Source organism: Podarcis muralis, chromosome 7, assembly GCF_964188315.1.
Source record: "Podarcis muralis chromosome 7, rPodMur119.hap1.1, whole genome shotgun sequence".
Taxonomy (NCBI): Eukaryota; Metazoa; Chordata; class Lepidosauria; order Squamata; family Lacertidae; genus Podarcis; species Podarcis muralis.
In genome coordinates, this window is record NC_135661.1 from 81,299,809 (window position 1) to 81,314,121 (window position 14,313).

Here is a 14,313-nt window from a genome sequence, read left to right on the forward strand (position 1 = left end):
CTTCACCTACTTGCGACTCCCCTGCTTCTGCCGAGCCTGTTCTAGGGACTGCTTCTCCTCCATCTCATTGGCACGGGCAGCGGCCTCGACGTCCACGTCGCTCCGCGATCGTGGCTGCTTGCCCTTGGCTGAGCCGCGCAGAGACCGCTTCCGCTCGTATACCCGCAGGCTCTCGGAGCGGCCCAGCTTTGCTGACAGCCTGGCGAGGGGGTGGGCAGGCAGGCAGGCAAGATGGAGCCGGATGGGGGCCAGACACACACCAAAAAAGACGCAGACGGGGGGGGGGGAGCCGTTGGGTTGGACGAGCCGAATTTGGAGAGGAAGGAGGGCGATGGAATGAGCCACGGGACACGGGAGGGCCACGGACCAATCACAAGAGATGACGGGGCGGGGCGTAGCGCGCCGTATACCAGTGGGAAAGGAGACGGCGGAGGGTCACAACCAATAAGTGAACGAGCCAAGCAAGCACCCAATTGGGTAGCAGAGGAAGACAGACACCAGCACATGCGGCAGTGGAAAGACAAGGGAAGAGAAAGGGGGGAAAGTGAGAATCCCAGAACCAGTGAGATCCATGCACCAGAACAGGGGAGAGTGGGAAAACGCTCTGGGCACAGGCAGAATTCCCCGTGCTGCCATGCAAAGGTTTGATGCCTCAGAGAACAGGTGCACTCCCTAAAGAGGGTGCAACTTCAAAAGGAACCCTGCTTCTTGTGAGGGCCAACACCCCACACCGCTAGTGTTACTGGGGCCAGGGAAGAGGGCTCAGAACCTGCTGCAATGACCCCCAAGTTCACCGCTGTGTGCCCACAAGGGAGGGGTCACTAAGCCAATTAGCCCCCCTCCCAGCCACCCCTAAAGAAACATCGTACGGCGCCCCGCTTCGCAAGCAACGGACTTGGCGAGAGGGGCACCACCGTTCTAACCAGGCAGCTTTGGATAACAAGGTCATACTTAACTCGGCTCGCGTGTCTTTCCCTGAGGAAGGAATTCATGCAAAGGGTGAGGGAGTGTGTGTGAGAGGAAGCCACCAACCTTTTTCGCCTTCTAGAAGGGAAGAACAGAATATAGAAGGGTGATTTGGTTAACACTGAAAGGAGAGACAGAGAGAGAGAGAGAAAAGAGAGAGAGAGAGAAATAGAGGGAAGGAATGCTATCCTCATTTTATTTTATTTTTTAAATGGAAGCTATGAGAGAAGAGGGTCTTTTTAAAAACAAAAAAAAACCCATCTTTACATACAAACACCAGAGAACCTGGATGAGAGCGAATGAAGGAATACTGTTCCCTGAGAAGGGAAGAGCCAAGGAATCAAGTGACAACAGGACTGTGGAGATATCACAAGATTTCCCCCTCTGTGCTTAGGCAAGACCCCTGTATCTTTACTCCAGATTACTCCAGAGGAGGGAATCGGGAAATTCATGGCTTCTCAGATGTCGCTGGATCCCAATTCCCATCAGCCTGAGCCAGCAAGACGGCTCTGGCCGGGGTATAAATAAAATTTATTATTATTATTATTATTATTGCTGCAGTCCAAGTCATCTGGAAGGGCAGAGCTTTCCCCAGCCTTAGACTAGCACACCCAACAACTGTCTGTGTAGTCAGAGCACCACCAAACCACACACAAATAAGCATTCAAAAGAGGGGAGAGGGTGTGGGATTTCTTATCTCTCCTCCGCCTTTCCCCCAAATCTTCCCTTGAGTTTCCCAAAACGGTGCCCCTCTCACCTTTCGTTTTCTGTGCCATCTTCAGCCGGGGGCTGCTCCCCAGCCAGGGGCTGTTCTGTAACCGGGGAGTCTGAGGCGTCAGTTGAAACCTGACTGTCGGCACCTAGAGTTGGCAAAGGGAGGACAGGAGACATCAGAGGGGTGGGAATGGCCCAAACACCTTCGCCCGTCCCCTTTTTAGAGTTCTCGCCCCCAGCTCCTCCACCCTCAGCCTCACCCGGTGATCTCTCACCCTGCTCTCTGTCATTGCCCTCCCCAGGAGGGGGGTGAACAGTGACGGACACTCCCGCAGAATCCGACCCCGAAAAGCTTCCCTTGATCCGCCCTGGGCCTCCCTCCAATTGCTTTCCTTTCCTGTCCGAGGCCGGCGCCTTATCAGCTGCTGTAAAGGAGACAAAAACACAGGGGGGGAAATAAGCTTTAGAAGACACAGAGTCCTTGCATATAGCGCTCCCTAATTGCTTTAAATGCACGGTTCTCCTCCCTGGACTTCCCCAGCTTCTGAAGGCTTGTGCACATACCAAACCTCTCCCCATTTCAGATGCTGGATGGAGAAGCAAGGGTGCCATTTAAGCTCTGGGTAGTTTCCCATAAGGCACCAGGGCCATAGCTCAGTGGGAGGGCATCTGACTTGCATGCGGGAGGTGCCCGGTTCAATCCCTGCCTAAATCCCTGGAGAGCCACTGCCAGTGATAGGCTATTTCAGTGGGATGGGGCAGTAAATACCTCAAATCAGGGTTTCCCCAAACTTGGGTCTCCAGCTGTTTTTGGACTACAATCCCCATCATCCCTGACCACTGGTCCTGCTAGCCAAGGATGATGGGAGTTGTGGTCCAAAAACAGCTGGAGACCCAAATTTGGGAGACACTGGTGTAGAAGATACTGAGTTGGCCATGTCAGAGGCCTGATTCACAGTTGGGACCACAAGTGTCATCTAGTCCAACCCCCTGCAATGCAGGAATCTTTCACCCAGTGTGGGGCTCGGACCCATGACTCGGAGGTTAAGAGTCTCATGCTCTACTGACTGAGCTATCCTACCACAAAAGTTAGTGGTCAGAGAGCCTGATGTTTTGCGGGTGGCTTGCCATGATCAAGCAAACCAGGCTATTATCAGCCTTTTGTTTCTTCAATAATCCTCAATAATAGCTGGCATTATTTGCCAGCCCTTGCTAAATGTATGAATTTATGAGTTTGCTCGAATCTTAACCCTTCACTGAATGCAGAGGTTATGAGGGTCTGCCCCAGTGAATAATAATAATAATAATAATAATAATAATAATAATAATAATTTTTTATTATTTATACCCCGCCCATCTGGCTGGGTTTCCCCAGCCACTCTTGGCGGCTTCCAACAGAATATTAAAAACGCGATAAAACACCAAACATTAAAAACTTCCCTAAACAGGGCTGCCTTCAGATGTCTTCTAAAAGTAAGAGGCTTTTTAGGATTATTTGTTTTTGTGACTGTGTGGAACCCAGTTCAGCTACTGATTGATTGTGTGACTGTGGAAATGGATAAAAGCTCCCCATCCAAATAATGACTATCATAAGTGCAGGTAAGGAAAAAAAATAATTTTAATTTTTATCATCTGCAATACTGTTTTATTTATTTTATAGTATTGCTTCCATTTTACGGTTTAATGGTCTCGTTAGATAGTAAAATTCATTGCTTAAATTGCTGTTTTAGGGGTTGTTTTTTAAAAGTCTGGAATGGATGAATCTGTTTTGCATTACTTTCTATGGGAAAGCGCGCCTTGTTTTGGAACGCTTTGGTTTTGGAACGGACTTCCGGAATGGATTAAGTTAAAGAACCAAGGCACTACCACTGTACAGTAATTACCAAACAAAACATGAGTGTGAAGATTGAGCATCACTGAGCCTGTGTCATCAGAATGATAGAATAGGGTATCGTGGACTTAGTACAGTGGTACCTCGGGTTAAGAACTTAATTCGTTCCGGAGATCCATTCTTAACCTGAAACTGTTCTTAACCTGAGGTACCACTTTAGCTAATGGGGCCTCCCGCTGCCGCCACCGCGCAATTTCTGTTCTCATCCTGAAGCAAAGCTCTTAACCTGAGGTACTACAGTGGTACCTCGGGTTACATACACTTCAGGTGACATACGCTTCAGGTTACAGACTCCGCAAACCCAGAAATAGTGCTCGGGTTAAGAACTTTGCTTCAGGATGAGAACAGAAATCGTGCTCTGGCAGCGCAGTGGCAGTGGGAGGCCCCATTAGCTAAAGTGGTGCTTCAGGTTAAGAACAGTTTCAGGTTAAGAACGGACCTCTGGAACGAATTAAGTACTTAATCCGAGGTACCACTGTATTTCTGGGTTAGTGGAGTCTGTAACCTGAAGCGTCTGTAACCTGAGGTACCACTGTACCATGATGGCTTGGGCTGATGGGGGTTGGAATCCAGCCACTCCTCCTTCCCCAATAATTTAAGTGTCCATGACAAGGAAGAAGAAGAGTTTGGATTTGGTATCCCGCTTTATCACTACCCGAAGGAGTCTCAAAGCGGCTAACATTCTCCTTTCCCTTCCTCCCCCACAACAAACACACTGTGAGGTGAGTGGGGCTGAGAGACTTCAGAGAAGTGTGACTAGCCTAAGGTCACCCAGCAGCTGCATGTGGAGGAGCGGGGAAGCGAACCCGGTTCCCCAGATTACGAGACTACCGCTCTTAACCACTACACCACACTGGCTCTCTAGGAAAAGCTAATTTTTTTTGGGGGGGGTGCATGTAAAATGTGTAAGGGCACTATTTTGTAAGTGCATAAGCCTTCAGAGAAGAGGAAGGAAGTCCTCTCCCACTTAACTTGCCCAATTTTAAGCCAATACAGACACGGTTCCCACAGACAGACACACGGATGGAGACATAGAGAGCAGCCACAGCATGCCAAGGAAGTTGTCCGATAACGTTGACGAGTACGATGGGCTTGTAGAGGAATGTGTGTGATATATTAGTAATATAGTATGATCAGGAGGGCGGGGCAGCGGGGAGGGGGAACGTTGTTATGTGAAAGGGGACGTCGTTATGTGAAACCATGAATACAAAAAGTTAGTGCCTGAGGTTACGAGGGAGTGCATTAGTTTAATGCGGACCCCTCCGCAAAGAGAGGGACAAGGTGACACATGGGGTGTCATGCGTTATTGGGGTGGGGGAGAAGAGGAGGAGGAGGGGCGCTGGTACCTTCACCCTCTGGTTTGGGTTGTCTGTAATCAGAATCTACAAAAAAATGCAGGAAAAAAAGAAGAGGAGGAGAAATGGAGGAGGGAAGGCAAAACGGGCCAGGGGAAGGGAGAGGTATAAAACCAAACCCCACCCAGGGACAACAGCGCCTGCCTGTGTTAAATAATAATAATAATCCTCCATTATTATTATTATTATTAAAAATATTTATGGGCGAAGAGCATGCCAGACTCACCACTCAAGCTGGCCTGGCGCATGCAAACTGGACAGTAGGAGGGAAAACCCCCACTATAAACTTATCTGTGAGGGGTCAAGCCCTGATCTTCAGATTCTAAGATATAATTACTAGCTAGAGGAGAACCTGCTCCAGAGAGGTCAGTCCTAGGCATTTCCAGAGAAGGGATGTCGCTCAGTGGGAAACCATCTGCCCTGCGTGCAAGAAACCTGCCAGTTGGTGCAGGCTATACTGACCTAACTCAGAAGAGGGCAGCTTTTCTATGCAGCCCCAACCCTCCCTTGACCCTGTCATGTCCTGTTGTTTCCAGGATGGGGGCAAGAGTGGACATACCCACTTTGGTGGCCTGCCTTCATTTCTTCTGAGAAGACCCTTGGCTCCCTTCGCTTAAGGGTTTGTTTTTTTAATGACCAGGGAGGTTGTGGATTACTGAGCTGAGCAGCCTCCTGACCCAGGGCTCTGCTCCTGCCCACAAATGCATACTTACAGTGGGAGTCTCCCCGGTTCCAGCGGGCTGGGTCCAAAATGCTGAAGGTCTTCTTTGATCTGGGAGCTTCCTCGGGCTTCTTGGTCCCCGAAATCTGGGTGAGCAGGAAACAAGGAGGAGGAGAGAGGAAGAATGAGTAAGAGCTGCGGCTCAATGGAAAATCATCTGTTTTGCATCTCCAAGTAGTGGGAACTTCCCATGTCTTAAATTCTGCCAGTCAGTGTAAGCAATTTGGAGCTAGATGGTCCCAATGGTCTCACTTCTTCTTCTTCTTCTTCTTCTTCTTCTTCTTCTTCTTCTTCTTCTTCTTCTTCTTCTTCTTCTTCATACCCCACCCATCTGTTCAGTAAGAGCTGTTTGACAGTGGAATTTGCTGCCAAGGAGTGTGGTGGAGTCTCCTTCTTTGGAGGTCTTTAAGCAGAGGCTTGACAACCATATGTCAGGAGTGCTCTGATGGTGTTTCCTGCTTGGCAGGGGGTTGGACTCAATGGCCCTTGTGGTCTATTCCAACTATGATTCTATGATCTGTCTGGATTTCCCCAACCACTCTGGGTGGCTCCCAACAAAATATTAAAATAAGATAAAACATCAAACATTAAAAACTTCCCTAAACAGGGCTGCCTTCAGATGTCTTCTAAAAGTCAGATACAGTGGTACCTCGGATTACAGACGCTTCAGGTTACAGACTTCGCTAACCCAGAAATAGTACCTCGGGTTAGGAACTTTGCTTCAGCATGAGAACAGAAATCGTGCTGCAGCAGCGGGAGGCCCCATTAGCTAAAGAGGTATCTCAGGTTAAGAACAGTTTCAGGTTAAGAATGGACCTCCAGAACAAATTAAGTTCTTAACCCGAGGTACCACTGTAGTTGTTTATTTTCTTGACATCTGATAGGAGGGCGTTCCACAGGGCAGGCGCCACTACCGAGAAGGCCCTCTGCCTGGTTCCCTGTAACTTTACTTCTCGCAGTGAGGGAACCGCCAGAAGGCCCTCGGAGCTGGACCTCAAAGTCCGAGCTGAATGATGGGGGTGGAGACGCTCCTTCAGGTATACAGGACCGAGGCGGTTTAGGGCTTTAAAGGTCAGCACCAACACTTTGAATTGTGCTCGGAAACATACTAGGACCAAATGTAGGTCTTTCAGGACCGGTGTTATATGGTCTCGGCGGCCGCTCCCAGTCACCAGTCTAGCTGCCGCATTCTGGATTAATTGTAGTTTCCAGGTCACCTTCAAAGGTAGAGATGATGTAGCTTCCTAATCCCACCTCTGCCCAAATATGGACTCTCCGGGATGTGGTCTAGATTTATCCAATTCTCACAAAGGTGAAGCTCTTTTGTTGAAAGGCAAGAGATAGGACTTTAGTAAACCAGTTTAAGTTCTCATCATTTGGGGGCGGGAGGGTAAGGGACAGGCACCCAGGTCCCAGATTATTATTCTTTATTACATTTATTCATTGCTTTCCACGAAAAGAGGTCGCTTACAAATCCACAAAATGCAAAACAACCTTGGTAATCAATCTGAAGCAAATACACAGGGGGGAAATGGTGCCATTCTGGTTTCAGGCTTCTCCATACCTTCTTGCGGAAGAAGTTGGCTTTCGACTTTTTGTTATCGGCAGCTTTCGTCTTAACCCCCAGGGACTTCATATATGTCACAACGGCAGCAAAAATGGCAGAACTAAGGGACCAGAGGAGAAATAAGGGAAAATGAAAAGTTGTTGAGTGGTTGCAGACAGCAACGGGAGACATACAACTTGGGGAAGGCAGAACTGAGAAGACTGGTCTGTTTTCAGTTTTGGTATTATCTAGTCAATTCTCTGGCGACATCAACCGGAACATTTATATGATGCCCTCTGATGGCACAAGTCAAGGTCACCAGCAATTGAATTGTCCTTCACTTCTGTGCCATGCTCTTCTCATGTTGTTATGGTATGTGTATATAGGAGGAAAGCCTATTTTGGTGCAACATTCCTATATATGCATGCTCCTGAAGCACTATTCCAAATTCTCTACACACACATGCACACAGGGTATGATTCATTGGTACAGCTCCAAAAATGCCTGCGCAGGTTGTGGGGGCAAGGGAAGGGCAGAGGACACTCTCTTTCTGCAATAACCACAAAACCTAGAGCAAATCACCATGAGTGGCGGGAGAGGGCAGAAGTCACTATGCGACTGCAATGGGCCTTCATAAAAGACACTTGCCCACACCGTACATTAAAGCATGTTTACAGCTCATGGCTCTGCCCCACCCCTCCAGCAAAGAATCCTGGGAGTTGTAGTTTACACAGAGCTAATGATTCCCAGCATCCTTAGCAAAAGACTGTTCCCAAGATTCTAGGGGGAAAGCCTTGGGATTTAAATGTATGGCACGGATCTGGTCCAGGCAGGCAGCAGAAGGGACGGCAAGGGGCCCTGAGATCCAATGGAAATGCATAGACTCTTGTCTGTGAAAAGACCTCGGGTGAAAATATCTCTGGCGCTTCCAGGTAACAAGCAAGCAGGGCTGAAAAGGACCTTTTGCTCCAGAGCCTGGAGACTGGCTACCAGTTTTTATGCAGACAATGCTGGTTTTGGTGGGCAAGTAGCCTGACTCTGGGATAAGCCAGCTTCTTCTGCCTTCTCAGGCAGGCTGCTGCCTTTAGTCACTGTCAAAAGCTCAAAGGTTCAAAGGACAGCCTACCTCCCCCCCCCTCCACCCTCGCCTACACGCACACACACAACCACCTGAGCAGCGGTGGAGCTAAATTTGCTGCAGGTCGCATCCAGCAGTACGTGTGTCATGGAACTCTGCAGGGGCTGCACTGTGGAAATAAAACCATTGAACCCCCCCCTTCACACAGCCAAAACAACTGTCTCCGCAGCCCTGCCTGTTATGTACCTTTTCTCCTCGTCGACAGAAATGGTGGGGCTGGAATTGACAATAAAAAAGGAGGAGAAAGAGAAATCATTATTATTATGAACTTCATTTCTATACTGCTTTATATTTTTAAGAAAAATCTCAAAGCGGTTTACAGCATATTGAAACATCAATAAAACAATCCAGAACCCAACATTTCTGAAGGAAATCAAGTATAGAGTATACAGCCAAAGCAACATAATTAACAGGAAACTAAAACATTCAAAATAAAACATTACAAAGGAGGTCAACTACAGAATACATCTTTAACACCAAGTTAACAAAAAGCCACCCTTAAACATTTCAAAAAACAAACAAGCCATTGCTAAGTGAAGTCAAATATAAAATGCACATTTAAAAGAGCATAACTAACAAGAGGATAAAATAAAATATTATCGTAAGTATCACAGAGATTGGTTTGTGAAATCCACATTTGTTCACCTACTCGATCTGTGCCCCCTTTGCTTCTGCCAAGCAGCTCAGGGTGGACACTCTCCCAGTTTACCCACATCCAAAGCAACCCCGAGGGACCCTGTATGGTAGCAAGGTCTGGCCAAGCCTCGTAAGGATTTGAACGCAGGTCTCCCTGATCCCGGTCCAACATGCTGGCCGCTTTGACTCTCAATAACTGAAGGGAAGAAGCAGGCACAGACGGATAGCTTGGACGGCTCAGTTGGTTGCAGCATGGTGCTGATAACGTCAAGGTTGCAGGTTCGATCCCCATACGGGACAACTGCATTTTCCTGCATTGCAGAGGGTTGGACCAGATGATCCTCAGGGTCCCTTTCCAACTCTTATGATTCTGTGCCAAATCCCTAAAGCAGGGGCTGCACCCCCAGACTCACAGCGCTAACCCCAGCGGCAGCTGCATCTCAGGAGCAACTCCCCATCTTCTCCCCCCGGCTCCTTGCAAGTTTAAACTCACCCGTACAACAGCCCCATATTTGCGCGGTAAGAGAATAAAAGTTGAAAGGCATATACGCATGTTCTGAGATGCGGGGAGCTCTCGAGAGGCGCTCACAGCTGGAACGGAGCTGCTGGGTCGAGTCGGGTGCAAGGACTGAGATGGGGACAGGGGGGCTGCGAGGGGAGTTTATACAGCCTGCTTTGGATGATGCAACAGGAGGCAACATCCCGGCCTGGGCGGGGGATGTCCCCCTCTTTCTTTCTTCCCCTGCTTGACAGATGGTTTCTATTATCTGGAAGGAACTTGGCAGCGAAGGGGTGGCGGCCGAGGGAGGCCGTAATCAGCACGCCTCGGCCACATCCTCAGGGATGAGACATCAGAGGCCAGTTCCTGGCGCTGCGCCCAGAGCGAACGGGACGGGGGCCAAGGACCAGAAGCTCGGTTCCTGGGAAAAAGAGGCAAGGCCTGCACGAGAGAGACGCCAGTCTGGGTGAATCCATTTTCCCTGGGAGAAGTGGGAAGTGTGGATGGGACCAGCACAGCCTGGGGGGGAGGCGGAGGGGGTTGCTTAAAATCAATAACAACCTGAGTAGGTCCACTAAGCCTAAATAAGAAGTAGGAGGTTTTAAGAAGCTGTAGAGTTCATTTTGTTTTGCTGGCCAGGCATTTAAAAAAGGGGGGGCAGGGAAGATATTGGTATAGAAATAGGAGATAGATATATATAGATATATATATATATATTGATATAGATATAGATATATAGATATATACACACACTCTCTCTCTCTCTCTCTCTTTTCCCCTACCAATATCTTCCCTGGCCTTAAAAAAAAAAAAAGGATTGTAAAGTTTGGTTTTTTTATCATTTTTTGTCTTTGTTTAAAAATTTTCCTTTCCCCCCATTCTTTTCTTTTCTTTTTTTGTATTTAAATCTGAATTACTTACCTTTGCTGTATGTTTGTATCTTTGTATTTTTAACCAATAAAGATTTAATAATAAAATAAAATGAAGATTGTAGAGCATGAGACTCTTAATCTCAGAGTCGTGGGTTTGAGCCCCATGTTGGGCGAAAGATCCCTGCGTTGAAGGCGTTGGACTAGATGACCTTTGGGGTTCCCCCTGCAATTCTATGTCAGGGAAGGCTCACTGATTAGGCGCTGGGTGAACAGAGAGACATTCACTCACTGCATCTCCTCCAGCTTCACCATCAGCAGCTCGGCCAGCTGCTTCTCCTTGGCCTCGCGGATGCCTTTGTCCTTCGTCCGATAGCCTTCCAACTCAAAGAGCTCGGACTCCCCCGGGGTCATCCCCATCTTCCTCTTTTCCCTGCCGGAAACAAAGAAGTGTGGGCTCTTTCGTGCCGCAAATGCATGCCCTGCGCCAAAAAGCTCAGGAAGAAAGGTGCCTCTGCTCCCCAAGCCCAGTGCAGCAGGATAGCTCAGTCAGTAGGTCTTGAGACTCTTCATCTCAAGGTTGTGGGTTCGAATCCCATGTTGGGGCAAAGGATTCTTGCACTGAAGGGGGTTGGACTAGATGACTCTCGTGGTCCCTTCCAGCTCTACAAGCCTATGATTCTATAGGAAAGAGCTGTAGCTCACCGGTAGAGCATGTGCATTGCATGGGGAAGGCTCTAGGTTCAATTTCCAGCACCCCCAAACAGGACTGGAAAGGCCCTTTGCCTGACACCCTGGAGAGCTGCTGCCAGACAGTGCCGACAATACTGAACTAGGCACACCAATTGTCTGAATCAGCTTTCTAGTGCTGGGGAAGGGCTGCAGCTCAGCGGAAGGGCATCTGTTCTGCACACAGAATATCCTTGGATTAAACCTCTGCATCTTCAGGTAGACTGGGAATAAACCCCTGTTGCAAACTTTGCACAGCTGCTGCTGCTGCTGCCAATCAGTGTAGGCGATACTGGGTGGGCCAATGGGCCCTACAGACCCTCTCAGGGGTCTAGACTGCCAGAGGGCGGCACTCTGGTTAGTTTCACCACCCTCAGAGGATGCCCAGCCATCCCCGATCCTCTCTGCCACTACCTCCGCGCCCGACGGATGCAGGGTCTGTACCTGAAGTCCTCCAGCTGCCGAGCAATCTCCTGTTCTTGGAAAGCCTGGATGTCCTGCAAGTGTTTTCGCTGCTGGTCATCAGGCAGAAGCTCAGGTCGGTTACGATCTGCGGGAAGGAGAGAGGAGGGCCCCAAAGTTTTAGGCATGCTGCAAAACTGGTTGCAGGGGGTACTGAGAGGCTCAAAGGACAAGTCTGGAGGCCCATTGCCAAGGTATCGTTTTTAAGGCAGGGGGATTCTCCCCAAGCCTCAAGACAGTTTTGTACCGAAAACAAAATGCCTTCTTGCTAGCAAATGCTCAGAAGCATTCAAGTTTCCCTCCTACTGGGAAACAGGAACTGAAAGATAGATCCCTTGCACTGCAGAACTTCTGCAGTAAGATGGAAAACTGAATTTGCATATTGCAACCTGCATAGTTCTGTGTAAAGTTTGTAAAAAGTAATTTCATAGAATCATAGAATCATAGAGTTGGAAGAGACCACAAGGGCCATCGAGTCCAACCCCCTGCCAAGCAGGAAACAATTTGGAGGTTAGGTTTTTTTTTTACTAATTGGAAACATGTTAAGAAGCTGCTGGGCAAGAAGAGAATCTGAGGAGGAATAAGTTTGCCCTCTTTGTTATCATTCAGTAATAATTCAACACTTCTTGGAGTCCAGTGCTCCAGCATGCTTCACATACATTATCTCAGTCAGCCTAGCAAAAATCCCATAAGGTACATCGGTATTCCTGCTCCCAGCTTGCCGATCTGGGGTGCGCTACAATTTGATGTTGCCTAAATGAGTGTGCAACAGAGATAGGATTGAGATCTGGAACCTCCTGACTCACGGCACACAGCCATTGCATGACTTCAGCTCATCGGGCCGACTGAATCTTCATGCCACATTCAGAGGGCAATGCTTGCATTAGTATGAACTCAAAAGAACACGGATGTTCTTGTTGCTTTTCAGAAACACGACAGAGGTGGAAGGAATGGACGGCCTAAGAGTGTGCTTGCTGTAATAGGTCATGAGAACTGGAATTCTGGCAGGTTCAACATTCAGATCTCCAGCCCTCAAAATACGACAAGGCTGCAACTCTGCAAACTTTAAGCATTCCACCCTCCACTTCCCCTGACAGCACCATGACGAAGATCTATGGCTGCTGCTGGCAACATCAATGCCATATTTGTCTCCGCTACAAGGGTGTCCTAGAAACTTTCCCAAGTCCACGTCGCTTCCTTTCACGGTCCGTATCCTTAAAGTCCAGAGGGGTATTCTTGCTGCTATATTTGCACAAGAGCAATTAAAAAAAATAAAAAATAAACAAATCCTCAAACCGAAGTAGAAACAACCGCAGAGACTCGGAAAATAAGCCCTTCAAAGCTCTCCCAGCTGTCCTGGCAGCCGGCCTGAGGAATAAACAAAAAGCGATCAGCCTGCAGGACTGACTGGAGAACTGCCCTGGGATTCAGAGATCGCTCCAAAGGGGAGGCATCTCCTCTGTGATTTTGTGCAAACATAGCATCGTCAAGGCAAATCGCTTGCAGCTGTCTGGATGCCACTGTCTCTGGCTTGCTGCCAACATGGAAGCTGCCTCTGGAGCACAGCAAGCTGTCCTAGGACAGTAATGCAGCCATCTCTGGGGTGGAGCAGCTGTTTGTTTATTTGTGGCCCCCTTTCAATGAGGGGAGGAGAAGAGTTTCACCTCTGCTCCTGTGCAGCTGTGCTCTCATGACGCAAGGGCCTGTTTGCTTTCAGGAGTCCCCGGGTATATTTAATAAAATGCTATGGGATTAGAAAGGGTGGGGGGGAAAGAGGATTCAGAGCCTGAGATTTGGAGACATACAATGACAATCGGAGGGGTTTATACAAGGGACGCAGGTGGCGCTGTGGGTTAAACCACAGAGCCTAGGGCTTGCCGATCAGAAGGTCGGTGGTTCGAATCCCCGTGACACAGTGAGCTCCCATTGCTCAGTCCCAGCTCCTGCCAACCTAGCAGTTCGAAAGCACGTCAAAGTGCAAGTAGATAAATAGGTACCACTCTGGCGGGAAGGTAAATGGCGTTTCCGTGCGCTGCTCTGGTTCGCCAGAAGCGGCTTAGTCATGCTGGCCACATGACCCGGAAGCTGTACGCCAGCTCCCTCGGCCTATAGAGTGAGATGAGTGCCGCAACCCCAGAGTCAGTCACGACTGGACTCAATGGTCAGGGGTCCCTTTACCTTTATACAAGGAGAGGTGAATTAACCATCTGCATTGGTAAAACTTGAGGTTGCTTAAGTGGCAGCAGGGGGAATGGGGCTGCCAGAAGCATGAAAACACATAATCCCCAACAAACCATTAGGTTGGGCATCATGGAAGGGGCTAATCCCTCTGGCAGCATGTAGGCTTCATGTAAAGGTAAAGGACCCCTGGACGGTTAAGTTCATTCAAAGGCGACTATGGGGTCGCGGCGCTCATCTCGCTTTCAGGCCGAGGGAACTGGCGTTTGTCCGCAGACAGCTTTCCAGGTTATGTGGCCAGCAGGACTAAACCACTTCTGGCGCAACGGAACACCGTGAGCGCACGGAAACCAGGGTGCACGGAAATCCTGTTTACCTTCCCACCGCAGTGGTACCTGTTTATCTACTTGCACTGGCGTGCTTTCAAATTGCTAGGTTGGCAGGAGCTGGGACCGAACAACGGGAGCTCACCCCGTCACGAGGATTCGAACCACCAACCTTCTGATCAGCACGCCCACTATCCCCTTCTCAAAGCTACAGTTTCCAGAAGGGATTAACAACCAATCCCTTGTCACAAGGAGCTCTGAGAAGGGTAGTTTTGCAATATCT

At 48.9% G+C, this 14,313-nt stretch overlaps 1 protein-coding gene across 9 annotated transcripts in view; it reads right to left on the reverse strand.

Annotated features, from left to right (window-relative positions):
* ARHGEF1 (Rho guanine nucleotide exchange factor 1) overlaps positions 1–14,313 on the reverse strand; it is a 77,328-nt gene that overhangs the window by 34,319 nt on the left and 28,696 nt on the right. For 5 of the 9 annotated variants that reach the window (XM_028742273.2, XM_028742272.2, XM_028742271.2 and 2 more), the window contains exons 7-16: positions 11,509–11,614; positions 10,628–10,768; positions 8,518–8,547; positions 7,212–7,314; positions 5,640–5,733; positions 4,918–4,953; positions 1,956–2,105; positions 1,724–1,826; positions 1,033–1,044; positions 11–199 (exon numbers count right to left, since the gene is read on the reverse strand). In XM_028742273.2, coding sequence (XP_028598106.2) covers positions 11–199; positions 1,033–1,044; positions 1,724–1,826; positions 1,956–2,105; positions 4,918–4,953; positions 5,640–5,733; positions 7,212–7,314; positions 8,518–8,547; positions 10,628–10,768; positions 11,509–11,614 — 964 coding nt within the window. Of the gene's footprint in view, positions 1–10; positions 200–1,032; positions 1,045–1,723; positions 1,827–1,955; positions 2,106–4,917; positions 4,954–5,639; positions 5,734–7,211; positions 7,315–8,517; positions 8,548–9,460; positions 9,620–10,627; positions 10,769–11,508; positions 11,615–14,313 lie in introns of those variants that run through there. The other 4 variants (XM_028742274.2, XM_077932210.1, XM_028742277.2 and 1 more) reach the window with 4 other exon arrangements.